General features: G+C 30.9%; 1 protein-coding gene across 1 annotated transcript; it reads right to left on the bottom strand.

Moving 5' to 3' along the window:
- Window positions 1-3,576: 3,576 nt before the first annotated feature.
- Window positions 3,577-5,649, bottom strand: LOC122592119 (myb-like protein P). Its single transcript, XM_043764329.1, has 3 exons — window positions 5,182-5,649; window positions 3,691-3,896; window positions 3,577-3,598 (listed from the first exon to the last, which is right to left on the bottom strand). Exons 1-3 carry the CDS (start codon window positions 5,647-5,649, stop codon window positions 3,577-3,579), a joined length of 696 nt encoding a protein of 231 aa, XP_043620264.1.
- Window positions 5,650-14,353: the final 8,704 nt, after the last annotated feature.

Below are 14,353 nucleotides of genomic sequence, written 5' to 3'. Positions count from 1 at the left end.
TACCTATCTAGGTTACACGAATTTCATTTTGGATAGCACAAATGGTAATATTGTTAATTTGGGCATAATAATTTAAGAATCTTGGTTCAAATGAGGAATTCGTATATTGTCTTTAATCTCACGTATCATGCCTCTCTATATATGATACCCACAATTTATGTTAATAAATAAATTTGCATTAATTTTTATTTTTTCTTATAAGTAATTTACAAAGTTTAAACATAAAAAAATGAAGGATCAATCCACCAATCAAATCAATTAAGTTTACAATTCATACTCTTAATACATATCCAATCAAATGATCAATAGGAATCTTCTGTAAATCATGGACAAAACCCCAAACTACTCTCCACTTGATGAATAAGTGAAGAGTAGTTTTTATTTCATTATTACATAAGGGACAGATAGCCAAGTGAATATCAATGTCGATACACGAGTTGGAAAACCATAGTGGCTAATCCATCAAGAGTTAATGTTGACGGGCAATATTCTTCCAACAAAGCTTATTCCTGGACTTAATAAGAATTTATATCTTCGACAAATCATGGATACGACACCAAACTACTCTTTATTTAATGAACAAGTAGAGAGTAGTTTCAATTTCATTATCACATTAAGGACAGATGGCCTGGTGAATATCAATGCCGTTATACGAGTTGGAAAACCATCGTGGTTAATCCATCAAGAGTTAGGCTTCATTCTTGAGTTTTTTTTATAAAAGAAAGGAAAGGGAAAGATAGAAATTTTTACCTTTTTGCATTCTTGAGTTTTTTTTTTTCAAAAGAAAAGAAAGTGGAAAAAAGGAAAAATCAAGATTTTTTCCTCCAAAAGTTTTCTGGCCATTTTGGCGATTTGGATGGAAAAGAAAGTGGAAGGGTGATTGCAGGTAGAAGGTGGCGTTTGCAGGTGGTGGTTTCAGACGGTGGTTGCAAGTGGCGGTTGTAGGTGGTGGTTTCAGGTGGTTGCAGGTGGCGGTTGCAGATGGTTGTTGCAGAGAAGGGGGGTTGCAGGTGAAAGGGGGTTGCAGGCGGATTTTTTTTAGTTTCCTTTCAAACTCGAGAATGACTTTTTTGAATGTAATCTTCTATCATTTCCTCCCCTATCCAATCTTCTTTTTTTTTTCTTTTAATAGAAACTCAAGAATAATGTGGACCTTTAACGACAATATTTTTCCAAAGAAGCTTGATCCTAGAGTTAATAAGAATTCACATCTTCCACTAATCATGGACAAAGCCCCAAACTACTCTACACTTGATGCGTAAGTGGAGAGTTGTTTCAATTTCATTATCACATAAGGGACAGATAACCGAGTGAATAACAATGCCGTTATACGAGTTGGAAAACCATGGTGGGTAATCCGTCAAGAGAGTTAATAAGAACTTATTAATCAATCTTGATTCTTAACCATTGGACCGAAAGAACAATTTCCCTAGCAAGGGTGAAGTTCCATTCATCAGTACAAGTCTCACCTTTGTTTTTGAAAGAACGTTTTGGTGGTTAGCCACCACAATGGATTCAGTTGAGGGTCGCAAGCTACCAGACCAAGCCCATTTTGTGTTTAAAACTCTATTACAAAAACCAAGCGATTAGAAACAATACAATGGTATTTACTTTCAAGCTATAGAGTGTATTTGAAACGTGCATTAAATGTTTCCCCAATCCAAGCCAATCATGTTCCCAAAAATGGATGAGATTTTTGATCTTTCAAAGAAATAAAGGATCCCCAATGACGTATGAACCTTTTTTGATCTCGTTGTTAACTTACCTTTAAATTGGTTTTTCTTTAGACATTGATGATGTACCCCATACGGAGCACTTCCTTGGTATGTCTGTCTGCTACTACAAAGCTCCTATTACCGAGACTGCCTTAAGATACTTCATGTTAGAAATACGGAGCTTCCTCTCTTCAGAGCAACCTTCGCCAAAACGGAGCTCACCTCACAATGTCCCAGACCTTATTACGGAGATCCCTCCCTCAGAACAGAGATCACCCAAATACAGAAATTTCCATATTTCTTCCCCCTAAAGTCAAAGGAGCTGCTCATATCTCTTCCAAAAAATTAGGGAATCCCCTTAAAACCCTAACTTTTCCTCCAAGCTAATCCATCTTATAAATAGAGGTCATCCACATTCGAATAAGACATGTTCTCTTCACCCTCAAAACAAAATAGCTCGTACGAGTCACTATTTTAATTTAAGTGAGATTGCCACAAAATACCTTTCCCTAGACCTTTCAAAGGTTCTCTTGACTTTACTAGTTGAGTTTGTGATACTTTTGACTTAATGTGTGAGTGTGCCCACTTGATAGAGACTCTTGCTTCTTGAAAAGAGTAGAATAGACCATGGTTTAATTTCTGACACTAACGCTTTTTGGTGTTTATTGGGATAGTATATGAGTAGAAACGATATGTCATTCAAAAAAAAATAAACCTATTTTAATGTATATAGTTCAATGTCTCACTACACTAAATAACTAACACCTTATAAACTAGGGGTGATGGATTAGTTTAGGTTGAACTTTAGCTAAAACTGAGAACGAAAAGGTTAGGTTTTTAAAAACCATAAACCGTTGGGTTTGGGTTTAATTGGTTTTGTTTGGTTTCGGTCCGGTTAGTCATATACTCATATCTGAATGATTATTGATCACTGAGAGTGACTGCATGTTTTTTTAGTCACATTTAAAAAAAAAACATATTAACTTAATTATAAATAAAATATTTATAGTATATATATCTCAATGAATATATATAGTTTCCTAATTGAATTCTAATACATATTTTCCTATTCTACTAAACGTTAGACGCCCACTTTAAAGCATGATATGTTCGGTAGGTGGATTATTGGTAGATTTTTGATTACGTTGATTTGGTAGTTTTATTATTATCATTAAATTTTCATATTTTATTATGTATTGGATAATAAAGTTATGTTTGTATTAGGTGTGTGGTGTGTTTTTATGTTAGATTTTTTGTTGTTGTTGAAACTGGGAGATATAATCGCCGTTGTTGAAGACGTCTTAGCTATTACCGACATGTTGGTAGATGATATTATTTCGGAAACAATTGATCCTTATATTTGTTTGCACATAAAGCCAAAGTGGCAAATACTTTCTTTTTTCAATCCATTGTCACCCCGAATACTTGAGATAATCTTTATATATCAAGATGTTTGCATCGTATATTTTTAAAAAATAATGTTGATGTTTAAAATTATAGTATTATTTATATTATGTTGTGTTACTGCTGACAGAATAAACGGATCCAATAACTGTTATGAAGGAATTGGTCTTAGAAATTTGCAATAACGTATTAGGAGGGTGTCACTTTGCTTCTTAAGGATTTTATGATAAAAAAAAATCTAATCATATTTATTGATCAAACTTTTTTGGAATTATGAAATATAATATTATATGTAATAGATATAAATATAAATATAAATATTATGAGTTAATCCGTGCATTATGCACAAATACTATTACTAGTATGTAAATCTATGTATGTATAAGTCTCTTTATAAACTGGAATACAAATTAGTATGTCAAGTTTATTCATTAAAACCTCATTTTTTAAAATCGCTTTAAGCACCAAAATTGACACCCCTAATTCACAGGCAAATTTCAACAGTTAATTAATCCGAATAATTTAACGAATTGAAAGAAAATAAGACACGGGAAATATGAAATATACTCACCCGACCCTGGTGTAGGCGGATTTGTGTGGATCAATGTAGAGCTGCATACCAGATAAATAGGGAACATAATACTGTGTAATCGGGTATCTACCAAACAACACAAATGGCACCCCAGTTCCATAACAGCTCCATTCTTGGAAAGTATTCCACAGATCCCCAATGCGATAATATGGTCGCGTTCCACCAGCTTCCTCCTTTAGTTTCATCTGCAATAAATTACGTACCCATCGATCATACATTTCATTGCTTTTTATATGAGTACTTAATTAATTGGTACAATGTTTTGAAGGAGATAGAAGAACGTGTTAAAACTCGGATATTGCTTTTATATGAGTACTTAATTTGGGCTTCTTCTCTTTTCATAATTGCATTTTCGCTATTAATTATATATATATTGTTTTTATTTACAGATCGACTAATAAGGAATGGCCAAATGTCTGCGTGATGCGGTGGTGGTGGCGAGTGGTGACGCCGTCAATAGCGGTGGTGGTGGCGGCGGCGGTGACGGTAGCAGTGTCGTTATTAATGTATTCCGTAATAATATTTGATATAAAATGGTTAATATAATTATTTTAAGAGTTGAGAGATGTATATTGTAAATAATATCATTAAAGGTATTATCGATATATTCTGTGAATATGTTTAAATTAGTGAATTAAAAAAAATGATTATTTTGGGCTATGAAAAACTTAGTTTGAAATAACATAAATAACAAATACGAGTACTTTATAATGTAGTATATAGATACAATTTTTATTTCCAAATTATACCAAAAAGATTTAAAAATGTGATTATTTTATTTTGAATGTTAGTTAAAACTAACAACACAAACGAAAACATGTATATATAAAGATTGTAGTTAAGGTACATTAAATAAGTTCAAGGGTTGATATATTGTTTTTATTTGCCATTTGACTAATAAAGACTGGCCAAATGTTTGTGTGATGCGGCGGTGGTGGCAGCGGCGACAGCAACAGGTGGTGGTGGCAGCGGTGACAGCGGTGGTGGTGGTGGTGGTGGCGACGACAACGAGTGGTGGTGGCGACGGCGGCGGCGGTGGCAGTGTCGTTATTAATGTAATAATGATTGATATAAAATGGTTAATGTAGTTATTTTATGAATTGAAAAAATGTATATTGTAAATAAATTCATTAAAAGTATTATTGATATATAAGATGTAGATCTGAATCAAAGAGATTATTATTTTGGGTTATTAAAAATTTAGTTTAAAATAACATAAATAATAAATACTTTATAACATAGTATATAGATACAAGTTTTATTTCCAAATCATACCAAAAAGATTTAAAAATGTGATTATTTATTTTTGAATGTGTTAATTATAATCAACCACACAAACGAAAACATACATATGTAAAGGGTTGTAGTTAATGTTCAATCAATAAGTTCAATGGTGAGAATTTTGATATAATATGTATAAATTTTTATGAATGCATTTAGCATTTCCTTTAAAATAATCCAAATATATACCTTAGTCATTTTTCGTGAAGAAATGATGGGAGTAACAGACCGAAGAAATCTATCCAAGTTAGTCGTCTTTCTGTCAAACGATGTTACATGACGAGAGAACGATGTTGAGGATATCGATGATGAAGTAACTGACAATGGAGCATCAGGATTGATAGAATCCTCAGACTCGGTTTGTTGCTTGTTATTAACTGTTACCACCCGCCTCCTTCGTTGTTGTTTTTGCTGCTGCTGATAATAATAATGATGACGCTGCTGCTCCAGCTCATAATAATATTGTTGCTGCTGTTGCTGCTCATAATAGTATTGTTGTTGCTGCTCATAAAAATAATAATTATAGTTTATACTAAGTGAACCTTGTTGATGATATGACGCATGATAACCACCTGCTCGGTTATTATTAACATACGCGTTCCTACCATAGTAATTTCCAGCATTGTTTCTTGAATCAAAATAGTTAGAACCATACATTGTTGTGTGTATATATATATATTGTAGGAATTGTTATCGCTATATACAGTATTTTGCAAACAGCTTGGTTCTATGCAGTCTGTGTGTGGATTATTGTATCTATCTTTAATTGTTTGTGTGTGTGTGTATATGCAGAATTAAAGATTGACTGAATTGTAGCTCATGATGAGAAGAATGTGAGATACACAGAAATACGAGTATATAGAGCAAGTTACGGTACAAGGTGTATTTATGTTTGCAAGTTCAGTTCTATGACAAAGTTACTCATCCTATTAGTATTTCAAATACCTCAAGTAAAGGTCTTTTTGTCATTTCGAAAATAACTATTACTAATATTTATGGTTACTTGGTTAGTAAATTGAATGTTATTGTAAGGTATCAAACCGTATAATATGATACTACATACACCCAAATACAATACAAATACAAATATACAATATAAGAATACTGTTGTAATATGAATGTAATCTTCTTGACCAAATTGAATGCAATTAGGTAAAATAAATGTTCCGGTAACTATTAAGTGGATGATGTATGGAAAGACTTTTAAGTAGTTAGCACTTCATCTTTTATATATTGAATACTCGGGTTATATTTAGTTTTTCAAAACTTCTAAGGAGCTTTAGCTTTTTATTTTGAACAAAAACTTTTATTGTGTTAAAATTTAACTCGCTTTAGCCTTTATCTCACATAAAACGCTCCAAGATAAAACACAACTTGAAAAAACATTTCAGGAGCTTTTAGTTTGGATGAAGCTTTTAATTTCTAAAGACCATACAAAATACATTTTAAAGTTGCAGCAACAACTACTAGCCAAACACTTTTAAAAAATAGTTAATTACTGAAATAGTACCTAACATTTGCGTCATATTACTAGTTTCATACATTTTCTTTTGAAATTAGGCTGATCATACCCAACGTATGCAAATCTCCACTCGGACCATACTGGAGGCTAACGTCGTCACGTGGCCGTTAAAAACCCACCCACGTGACTTGCACGTGAGGGGTAAAGATGTAATATCGCGTTTCTTAATTACTTAAATGGTACCTAACGTTTGCACGATATTGCTGGTTTCATACCTAATGTTTCTTAATTACATAAATGGTACATAATGTTTATTTATTAATTTTTATTTTATTAATTTTTTTATTTTGAAAGGTGAATTCCGCTTTAAGATAATGTCTTAAAAACTTGTATTTTAGTCATACTGGTGTGGAAAAATTTCTGCTATTATCAGTATTACCGAAAATACCGGCCCGTACGACTATTTTTAATTTTTTTTATTGTTTTTCTTTTATGAAAATTTTCCAAAACTTATTACAATTTAACAAAAATAGTCAAAATGCACTTATAATCCACTAAAAAATAATATTAAATAAGTTTTTCACAACAAAATATAAGTTTGAAGTTCACAAATAACCAAATATAACAATAAAGTATCATAAAAATAATTTTATAAAAAATTCAAATTTTCTTTTTGAAAATGTTAGGAATACCGCAACGGTAATACCAGAAATATCTAGAAATACCAGAAATATCGGACGGTCTTTATCAGTATTTAAAACATTGTTTTAAGCTTCGTGTCGCAGTAAATACTGACCGGTATTTCTGGTATTCCTGGAATATTCCAGTATTACCATTGCGGTATTTCCGGTATTTTCGAAAAAGAAAATTTGAAATTTTTTAAAAATTATTGTTATGATACTTTATTGCTATTTTTGGTTATTTGTGAACTTTAAACTTATATTTTGTTGTAAAAAACCTATTTGGTATAATTTTTGAGTGGATTATAAATGCATTTTGACTATTTTCGTTAAATTGTAACAAGTTTTGGAAAATTTTTATGAAAGAAAACTAAAACAAGTTAAAAATAGTCGTACCGGCCGGTATTTCTGGTAATACCGATAATACCGATAATACCTGAAAATTTTTCACACCAGTATGACTAAAATACCAGTTTTTAAGACATTTGCTTAAAGTGGAATTCACATTTCAAAATTAAAAAAAAAAAATTAATAACTAAACATTTGGTACCATTTAAGTAATTAAGAAACATTAGGTATGAAACCAGCAATATCGTGCAAACGTAAGGTACCATTTAAGTAATCAAGAAACGCGATATTACATCTTTACCCCTCACGTGCAAGTCACGTGGGGGGTTTTAACGGCCACGTGACGGCGTTAGCCTCCAGTATGGTCCGAGTGGAGATTTGCATACGTTGGGTATGATCAGCGTAATTTCAAAAAGAAAGGTATGTAACCAGTAATATGGAGCAAACGCTAGCTATCATTTCAGTAATTAACTTTTAAAAAAATAAAAACTCTAGCTAACAATTTTGTTTAAAAACTATAGGTTACAACTACAATTAAAAGCTACAACTAACAGTTAAAACTAAATTTGCTAAACATATCCTTGATGTATTATGTTATGGATAATGATACATAGGACTAATTTAGACTTAAAATTTGATGTTGAATCATGACATGATTAATAGTTAAAATTTAAGTAATATATATTTTTTTTATATAAAGTCATTACTTTTCTTTTCTTTAATCGTAAAGACCGATCATAAACACGTCATATGTCATAATGTCAATACTTGATTTTTAAACATATTGTAGGCCTATCAAAGTATCAAACTATTCATATTTATCATTGTTGTACGTTATATTTGATCTAAGTATGTATTTTTTCTTTTATGTTTTATTGAGAAATGAATTAATAGATAAGATAAAAATAGACATAAAGATATGATGTAATCCATTATGTGTCTAATTTACATTAATAATCGAATTTTTTTTCTTTCTTACTTCATCATGTTCATTAATATTCTTATGTAATATATAAAATATATAGTTTTACAAAATTTTAAGTTCATTTTTAAGCATAGATCTATATATATCAAAAAGTAGCAACCATTTTAAGTTCATTCTTCTATTAATTAACATCATATCAATCTTGATATCTTTCACTTGTATTTTATCATTTAGATCAAAAATATGTCAACTGATGAGACTGTTTTTGAAATTCTTGAATCACCTAATCATATCGAACATCTCATCATAAATAGTTTTATCATTTAATACGAAAACTGATCAAAGTTAACATAGATATGGTCATGTGGAACAATATGCATCCTTGTATGTGGTTGGCTAAAACTAAACATATATGGAACAAGATAGATAGCATGAGTAACTTGTACTCATAGTTCTAATTAAAGAGTACTAGATTTATGTTCGTGTCAAAGATACAGATTGTTTATAACATTTTCAAGATAAGATAAATTGTTAAATATGTAAATTTAAATGTTAAAAATATAAATAAAATCAAATTTAAAACTATATAATTATAAGACATTGAACACATATATTATATTTCATATTTTGTAATACATTTTTTTAGACAATATTTGTTTATATATTTGGATCTTACCTTTGTTGCTTATCGTCATCTAAAGATACTTTCCCATTTAACTCGATTGAGCCGCAACGTACAATTTTCTATACTTAAGAACTGGATTTTGTAACTACATATCAGCTTTTGATAATAAAAAATTTAATAACAAATTACATGAGCATTGTACTTTTTATTTTATATTAAAAAACAAACTCAAAACTAAATATATTGATTAAAAAACAATATTTGAGATTCATGATTGAATTAAAAGATGGAGTTTAAATAAATATGAAATTCGATATTATTTATTTCAATTAAACGTTATTACATACTTAAATATGAGAATACAATGTGAACAATAATTAGTTTGTCTTTTTGCATAGAAGAAATAGATAAGATTTATATTTGGTTTATGAAAATATAAGCAAATTAGTTTGTAGAATGAATGGTATGTCTTCTGCCTCTCTATACTAGAGTTTAGAAATATGGGGTTTAAAGCCCCCTCCCTCCTTTTTTCTTCAACTTTATGGATATGTGTTTTCAAGATTTCAGAATTTATAGTTTGCCCCCTCCACTTATGTTTCTTTCTGATTTAGTCCAAACTTTTAAATTTTTTATTTTTTTCTTTGTTTTTTTAAGTATCCAAATACTTTTGTTTCTTTTTTTGTTTTTTTTTTTGCTATTTTGCTATTTTTCATATCTATATTATTTTTGTTTTTTGTATTTGTATTTGTTTTTGGTTATCTTTGTTTTTAAGATTTATATTTGTAAATTTTTGGTTTTTTTTATAACTTTTCTAACATTTATGTTGTTAAATTTTATTTCCTACATCATTTTTTGGGGTAAATATAAATATGATGGTATGCGTTATTGCCTTTAAAAAGAAAAAAAAAAAAGATAACCGCGACAAACACAGACGTTTTAGAAATCGACACCGGCGGGTCGAACCACCTAGTTATTTATACTTGAATAACTTGGCAGAATTATTCATACTACTCCCATAATCCAACTAAAGATTTTTAGGTTGAAAAGCATTGGGTTTGAATTAATGGGCCTAAGCTTATGTCTTTGTTTATATTACATCGTGAAGGTCCAAAAGAATCTTGGGCCTTATGCAACTGTCCAACATAAATTTGCTCATTCCTCATGGAGTCATGGCTATATGGAGTAACTCAAGTTAAATCTACACTAAACACTAAAGTAAATGCAAAGTTAAATCTACACTTAATGCAAAGTTAATGTTGATGTTGTTTTTTTATAATCCGCAGGTGTATCAAAGTTTGTTAATATATAGGAGTTTTGTGTGTCAAAGTTTCTTAATAGGAGGTAACCATTTGGGATCTCATGTTAATTTAAGCTTATCTATAGACACACATAGTTTAGTTTTAATTACAGTAGATGCATATCATATTTATCATATGCGAGGTAAATTTGTTCATTTTGGCGTAAAAGTTTATAATTGTCAGCACCAATGAATAGAGTTTTTGCTGTTTTGTCTTTTTTTTTTTAAGTTGTGTCTGCATTCTGCAGTATAACCTTTCTATCTAAAAGACTGTTTGACGTATCAACACGGAATTTTAAATATTTTTGTTATTCAAATCATGCAGAATACTTTTGTTTAGATTACATAATAAGCTCCATGTCGAGTTGTGTGCATTTAGATGGTAAAAATAGATTAATAAGATTTCAGTGTCTTAATTGTAGAGTTTTCAAATGATTTCTGGTTAGTAGCGACTTCATATGATGATTGATCTCTTGCAATTTTTCTAATTCTATTTTTTGTTTGTTTTTTTTTTTTTTTGGCTAAAATGATTCAACTTGAGGATATACAATGTTTGGTAATAACAATCAAGTGTTCTTAGCTCATCTACTTTATCATTAAAGTGTGATATTTTGTGTCTAGTATTTACCTAAGTTCGTCACATGTGATGTCAAAAGGGGTTTTCTATACAAAGAGATCGATAACTTTTATTTTTATTAGTGTTTACTTTTTGGACTACAAAGCAGCAAACATTGGTGACCACCAATTGCTTTAGAGTTTGGTTTATGCCATCGGGCATGATAGAAGTGGAGCATCATGTGTTTGCTGATTGACTCGGCATACAATGTACTTAAGTTTGAACGTAGGACTGATCATGTCGTGTGGATAATTCAATAAGAGGAACCAGTGATGGTGTATGGAGCATCAAGTTTCTACGAGTTGGTTCGTCATTGTTGAATAGTCCTCTGTACAAGTTCAGGTTGGGTAGGGCCTACCGGCATAAACTTTGATATTCGTGTAATATATCTTACTTTCAACCTGTTTGACCTATTCGGCCCATTTGACTCGTAAGCTTTTCAATTAATTATTTAACCATTTTAACTTAACATATTTGACCCAACAGAGATAAAACAAAACACAACTCAACCCATTTGGGTTGAAGTTATCGTATCCAGTGGGCCACTGGGCCCATTATAGGCATCTAGTGTAGTATTTGTATTAGGGTAGCCTAGAGGTCCATTTAGTCAAGGGCTTAATAGACTGACATAAGTGCCCATCTGCAAAAACAGGAGGCCCAAAGAAACTTGTACTTGAGGGATCAGTGGAATTTATATGTACTTGAAGGACCAAAAGGGGCATTGGTCTTCTAACATCCCATATGCTTGATCAGTTTGAAGAAGTATCTCTTTGAATAGCAATGTTATGTTGAGTATAATAAAACTAAATTTAGTGTTTTGGAAGTTTTTCTTTAGGAATAAATGCTCACATTATGTGTTGAGAGTGATGGAATAAAAAAGTCTAGTGTTTAAACCCTTAGTTAAGACTAGTTATGGTGAATTAGTATGTTATTTAGTGGCAATTATTTTAGCTCAATAGGGAAGTCAAGAGTCCATGTCCTAGTAGTATTTATATGATGTATTTGGTATGTTTTTGCTCAGTCATCAATTGGATATCTCACATTAGATCCATACTAAAACTCTTACACTTCAATTTCAAATATTCACATTATGTTAATATCTCAACATCTTGGTCCATCGGTTGTTCTTCTAAGGTTGGGCCTATTACACCTTATCTAGATGTATCGGCACCACGCCTTTTTTTTTTGCATATAATTGGGTCTCATAGGGTACCAAGCCCTTCGCATTTTCAGAAATCATGAACAATGATAGGAATTGCCAGATGAAAAGAATCCGTTTATTGGTGAGGAGCATATGTAACCCCACATAGCATGCTTTATGGAGGGGTTACTGGACCATTTGCTTGAAAAAAACACTTGCCCTTGCCTTTCCTTTATCAGGATGTCCCATTTTTATGTATCTATAATGAAGTCATAACAACTCATCTACTTGACCTAGTTCTTTAAGCTTTATTAAATATCTGAATCAAGAAAAGATGACATATCTATAGTCTACAACTACTGATTCCGTCTTGGGATCCATTATATATGTCTGATTCTTCTTTACTCTCGTTTTTGTACTGTGTTTCGGGGTACATGATTATCCTGTTAAATGAACAACCCCATAATCTTTATGCTCCATGGTATGTAAAGGATTAGGGGTTGTTCATGTACCTAAAAATATAATTATATAAAAGAAATTAAAATCATCTAGGAGTGCCTTGCTTTCATGATATATTTGTAAATGGCCTGTGCCATGGTATTCATGGCCCTCAAGCACACATTAAGTTTCATGATATATGTTCTTCTTACCTTTTTCTTTCTACTTATTTTTAACTTTATTCATCTTTATTTCATCAAATGGGCCCGACGAGCCTTCACAAGATTAATAAAATTTGTTGCCTTTAAAAAAACGTATCAATATACAAAGAAAGATGGTACTTTTTGGCCCATAAACTTATATACTCGTAATATCTTAAAGATAAAGATTGATGGAGTTGTTATCTTATTGGATCTGAAAGTCATTAAGTTGGTTTGTTTTGATTTAAGGGTAAATGGAGAGGATTTTGTCCAATTTATTCAGAAAAACTCAAGATTTTGGCTTTGATATGCAACTTAAACAGTATTTTGTATGCCCAAAATGTTTATCCAATAAAATCCAATCCAGGTCTCCATTCTATAGTTCTTTTTTTCCCCTATAAAACAAATTGGTCACAACCTGGCCTTTAAAAGGATAGATTAAATTAAAAAGAAAACATTTGGCTTGGTATTAAAGTAATTTATTGGAGATGCAGCAAACTTAAAGGTGAATGAATAATTGATTTATTAATTAATTATATTTCCAAACATTTTTAGTTGATTAGCTTTCCAAGAGATGAGAACACCAATAATTTATTTAGCCTTTTAGCCAACTCAAAAAATATTGTTATTATCGTGATGGTAGCAACAAGTTTTATGGTATATCAGGACTTATTTTTTACAGACTTATTTTTGTGTAAATCCGTTTAAAAAACAAGAACTTTTGTAAAAAATCAATGCAGCTAAAAACTTCCCTCTGAAGTAAGCAAACAAAAAGTCAAAAAAGAACTTTTTTAGGTTAATCCGTTGCTAAGTGTTGCCAATCACATTTCTATACACAAAAATTGTGTCCTTCATTGGTGGTTGTGTTCTAAACAACGGCACTGGCTACCATGGCGGTAGTTGGTCGTATTCTAATCGCTGACAGTTGACAGAAACTAGTTTTGGTAGTTGTTGGCAGTGGTTGGTGATAGAGATATTGTCATATTGGTTCAGATTGTTGTTGGCAGCGACTTTATTGATGGTGGTTAATTGTGGGGATTTTATATTAAAGAACTTGAAAGCAAGTTTTTGAATTTCAATTTCATCCTTTTTCCAATCAAACAAAATCAAATGGAATTTAAATTCGTAAAAATGAATTCAATATTTTAAAGAATCAGTTTTTTTTTGACAAAATTACTAGCTTCTTAATAGCATTTAATAAAATATAAATGTCATTCAAAAAAAAATATGAAATTTAAATTCTATTTCCATGGAATCCCTCATGTTATATGAAACAAACACCTCATTAAACTTTTTTGGATCAACACTTTTAAGAAATTCAGATCTCTAATCATATTAAGCTTTCAAAATTTATAACTAGGTTTCACAAACAATTAATCTTCTCACTTTCTTTTATATTAGTTTTAATAGGTTTGATGGTAATGGCTCTCATTTTTTCCCCCTCTCCTTTGTTTGAAAACTTGATACAATGGAGAAGTTGATGAGACAATGGAGAAGTTTACAAAGTTGAGTAAGCATAAAGTAGTAGTCATAAACATAGACATATACTACAGAAAAATGTTGGTATATCCAATTAAATGAGCTTGTAATGGTTGCCAAAGTGTTGGTAAATTCAATTATAATCTTCAT

This window comes from Erigeron canadensis, chromosome 3 (assembly GCF_010389155.1).
Source record: "Erigeron canadensis isolate Cc75 chromosome 3, C_canadensis_v1, whole genome shotgun sequence".
NCBI classification, from domain to species: domain Eukaryota; kingdom Viridiplantae; phylum Streptophyta; class Magnoliopsida; order Asterales; family Asteraceae; genus Erigeron; species Erigeron canadensis.
The sequence above is the reverse complement of the archived record's forward strand: the minus strand, read 5'-3'. Positions and strand labels throughout refer to the sequence as shown.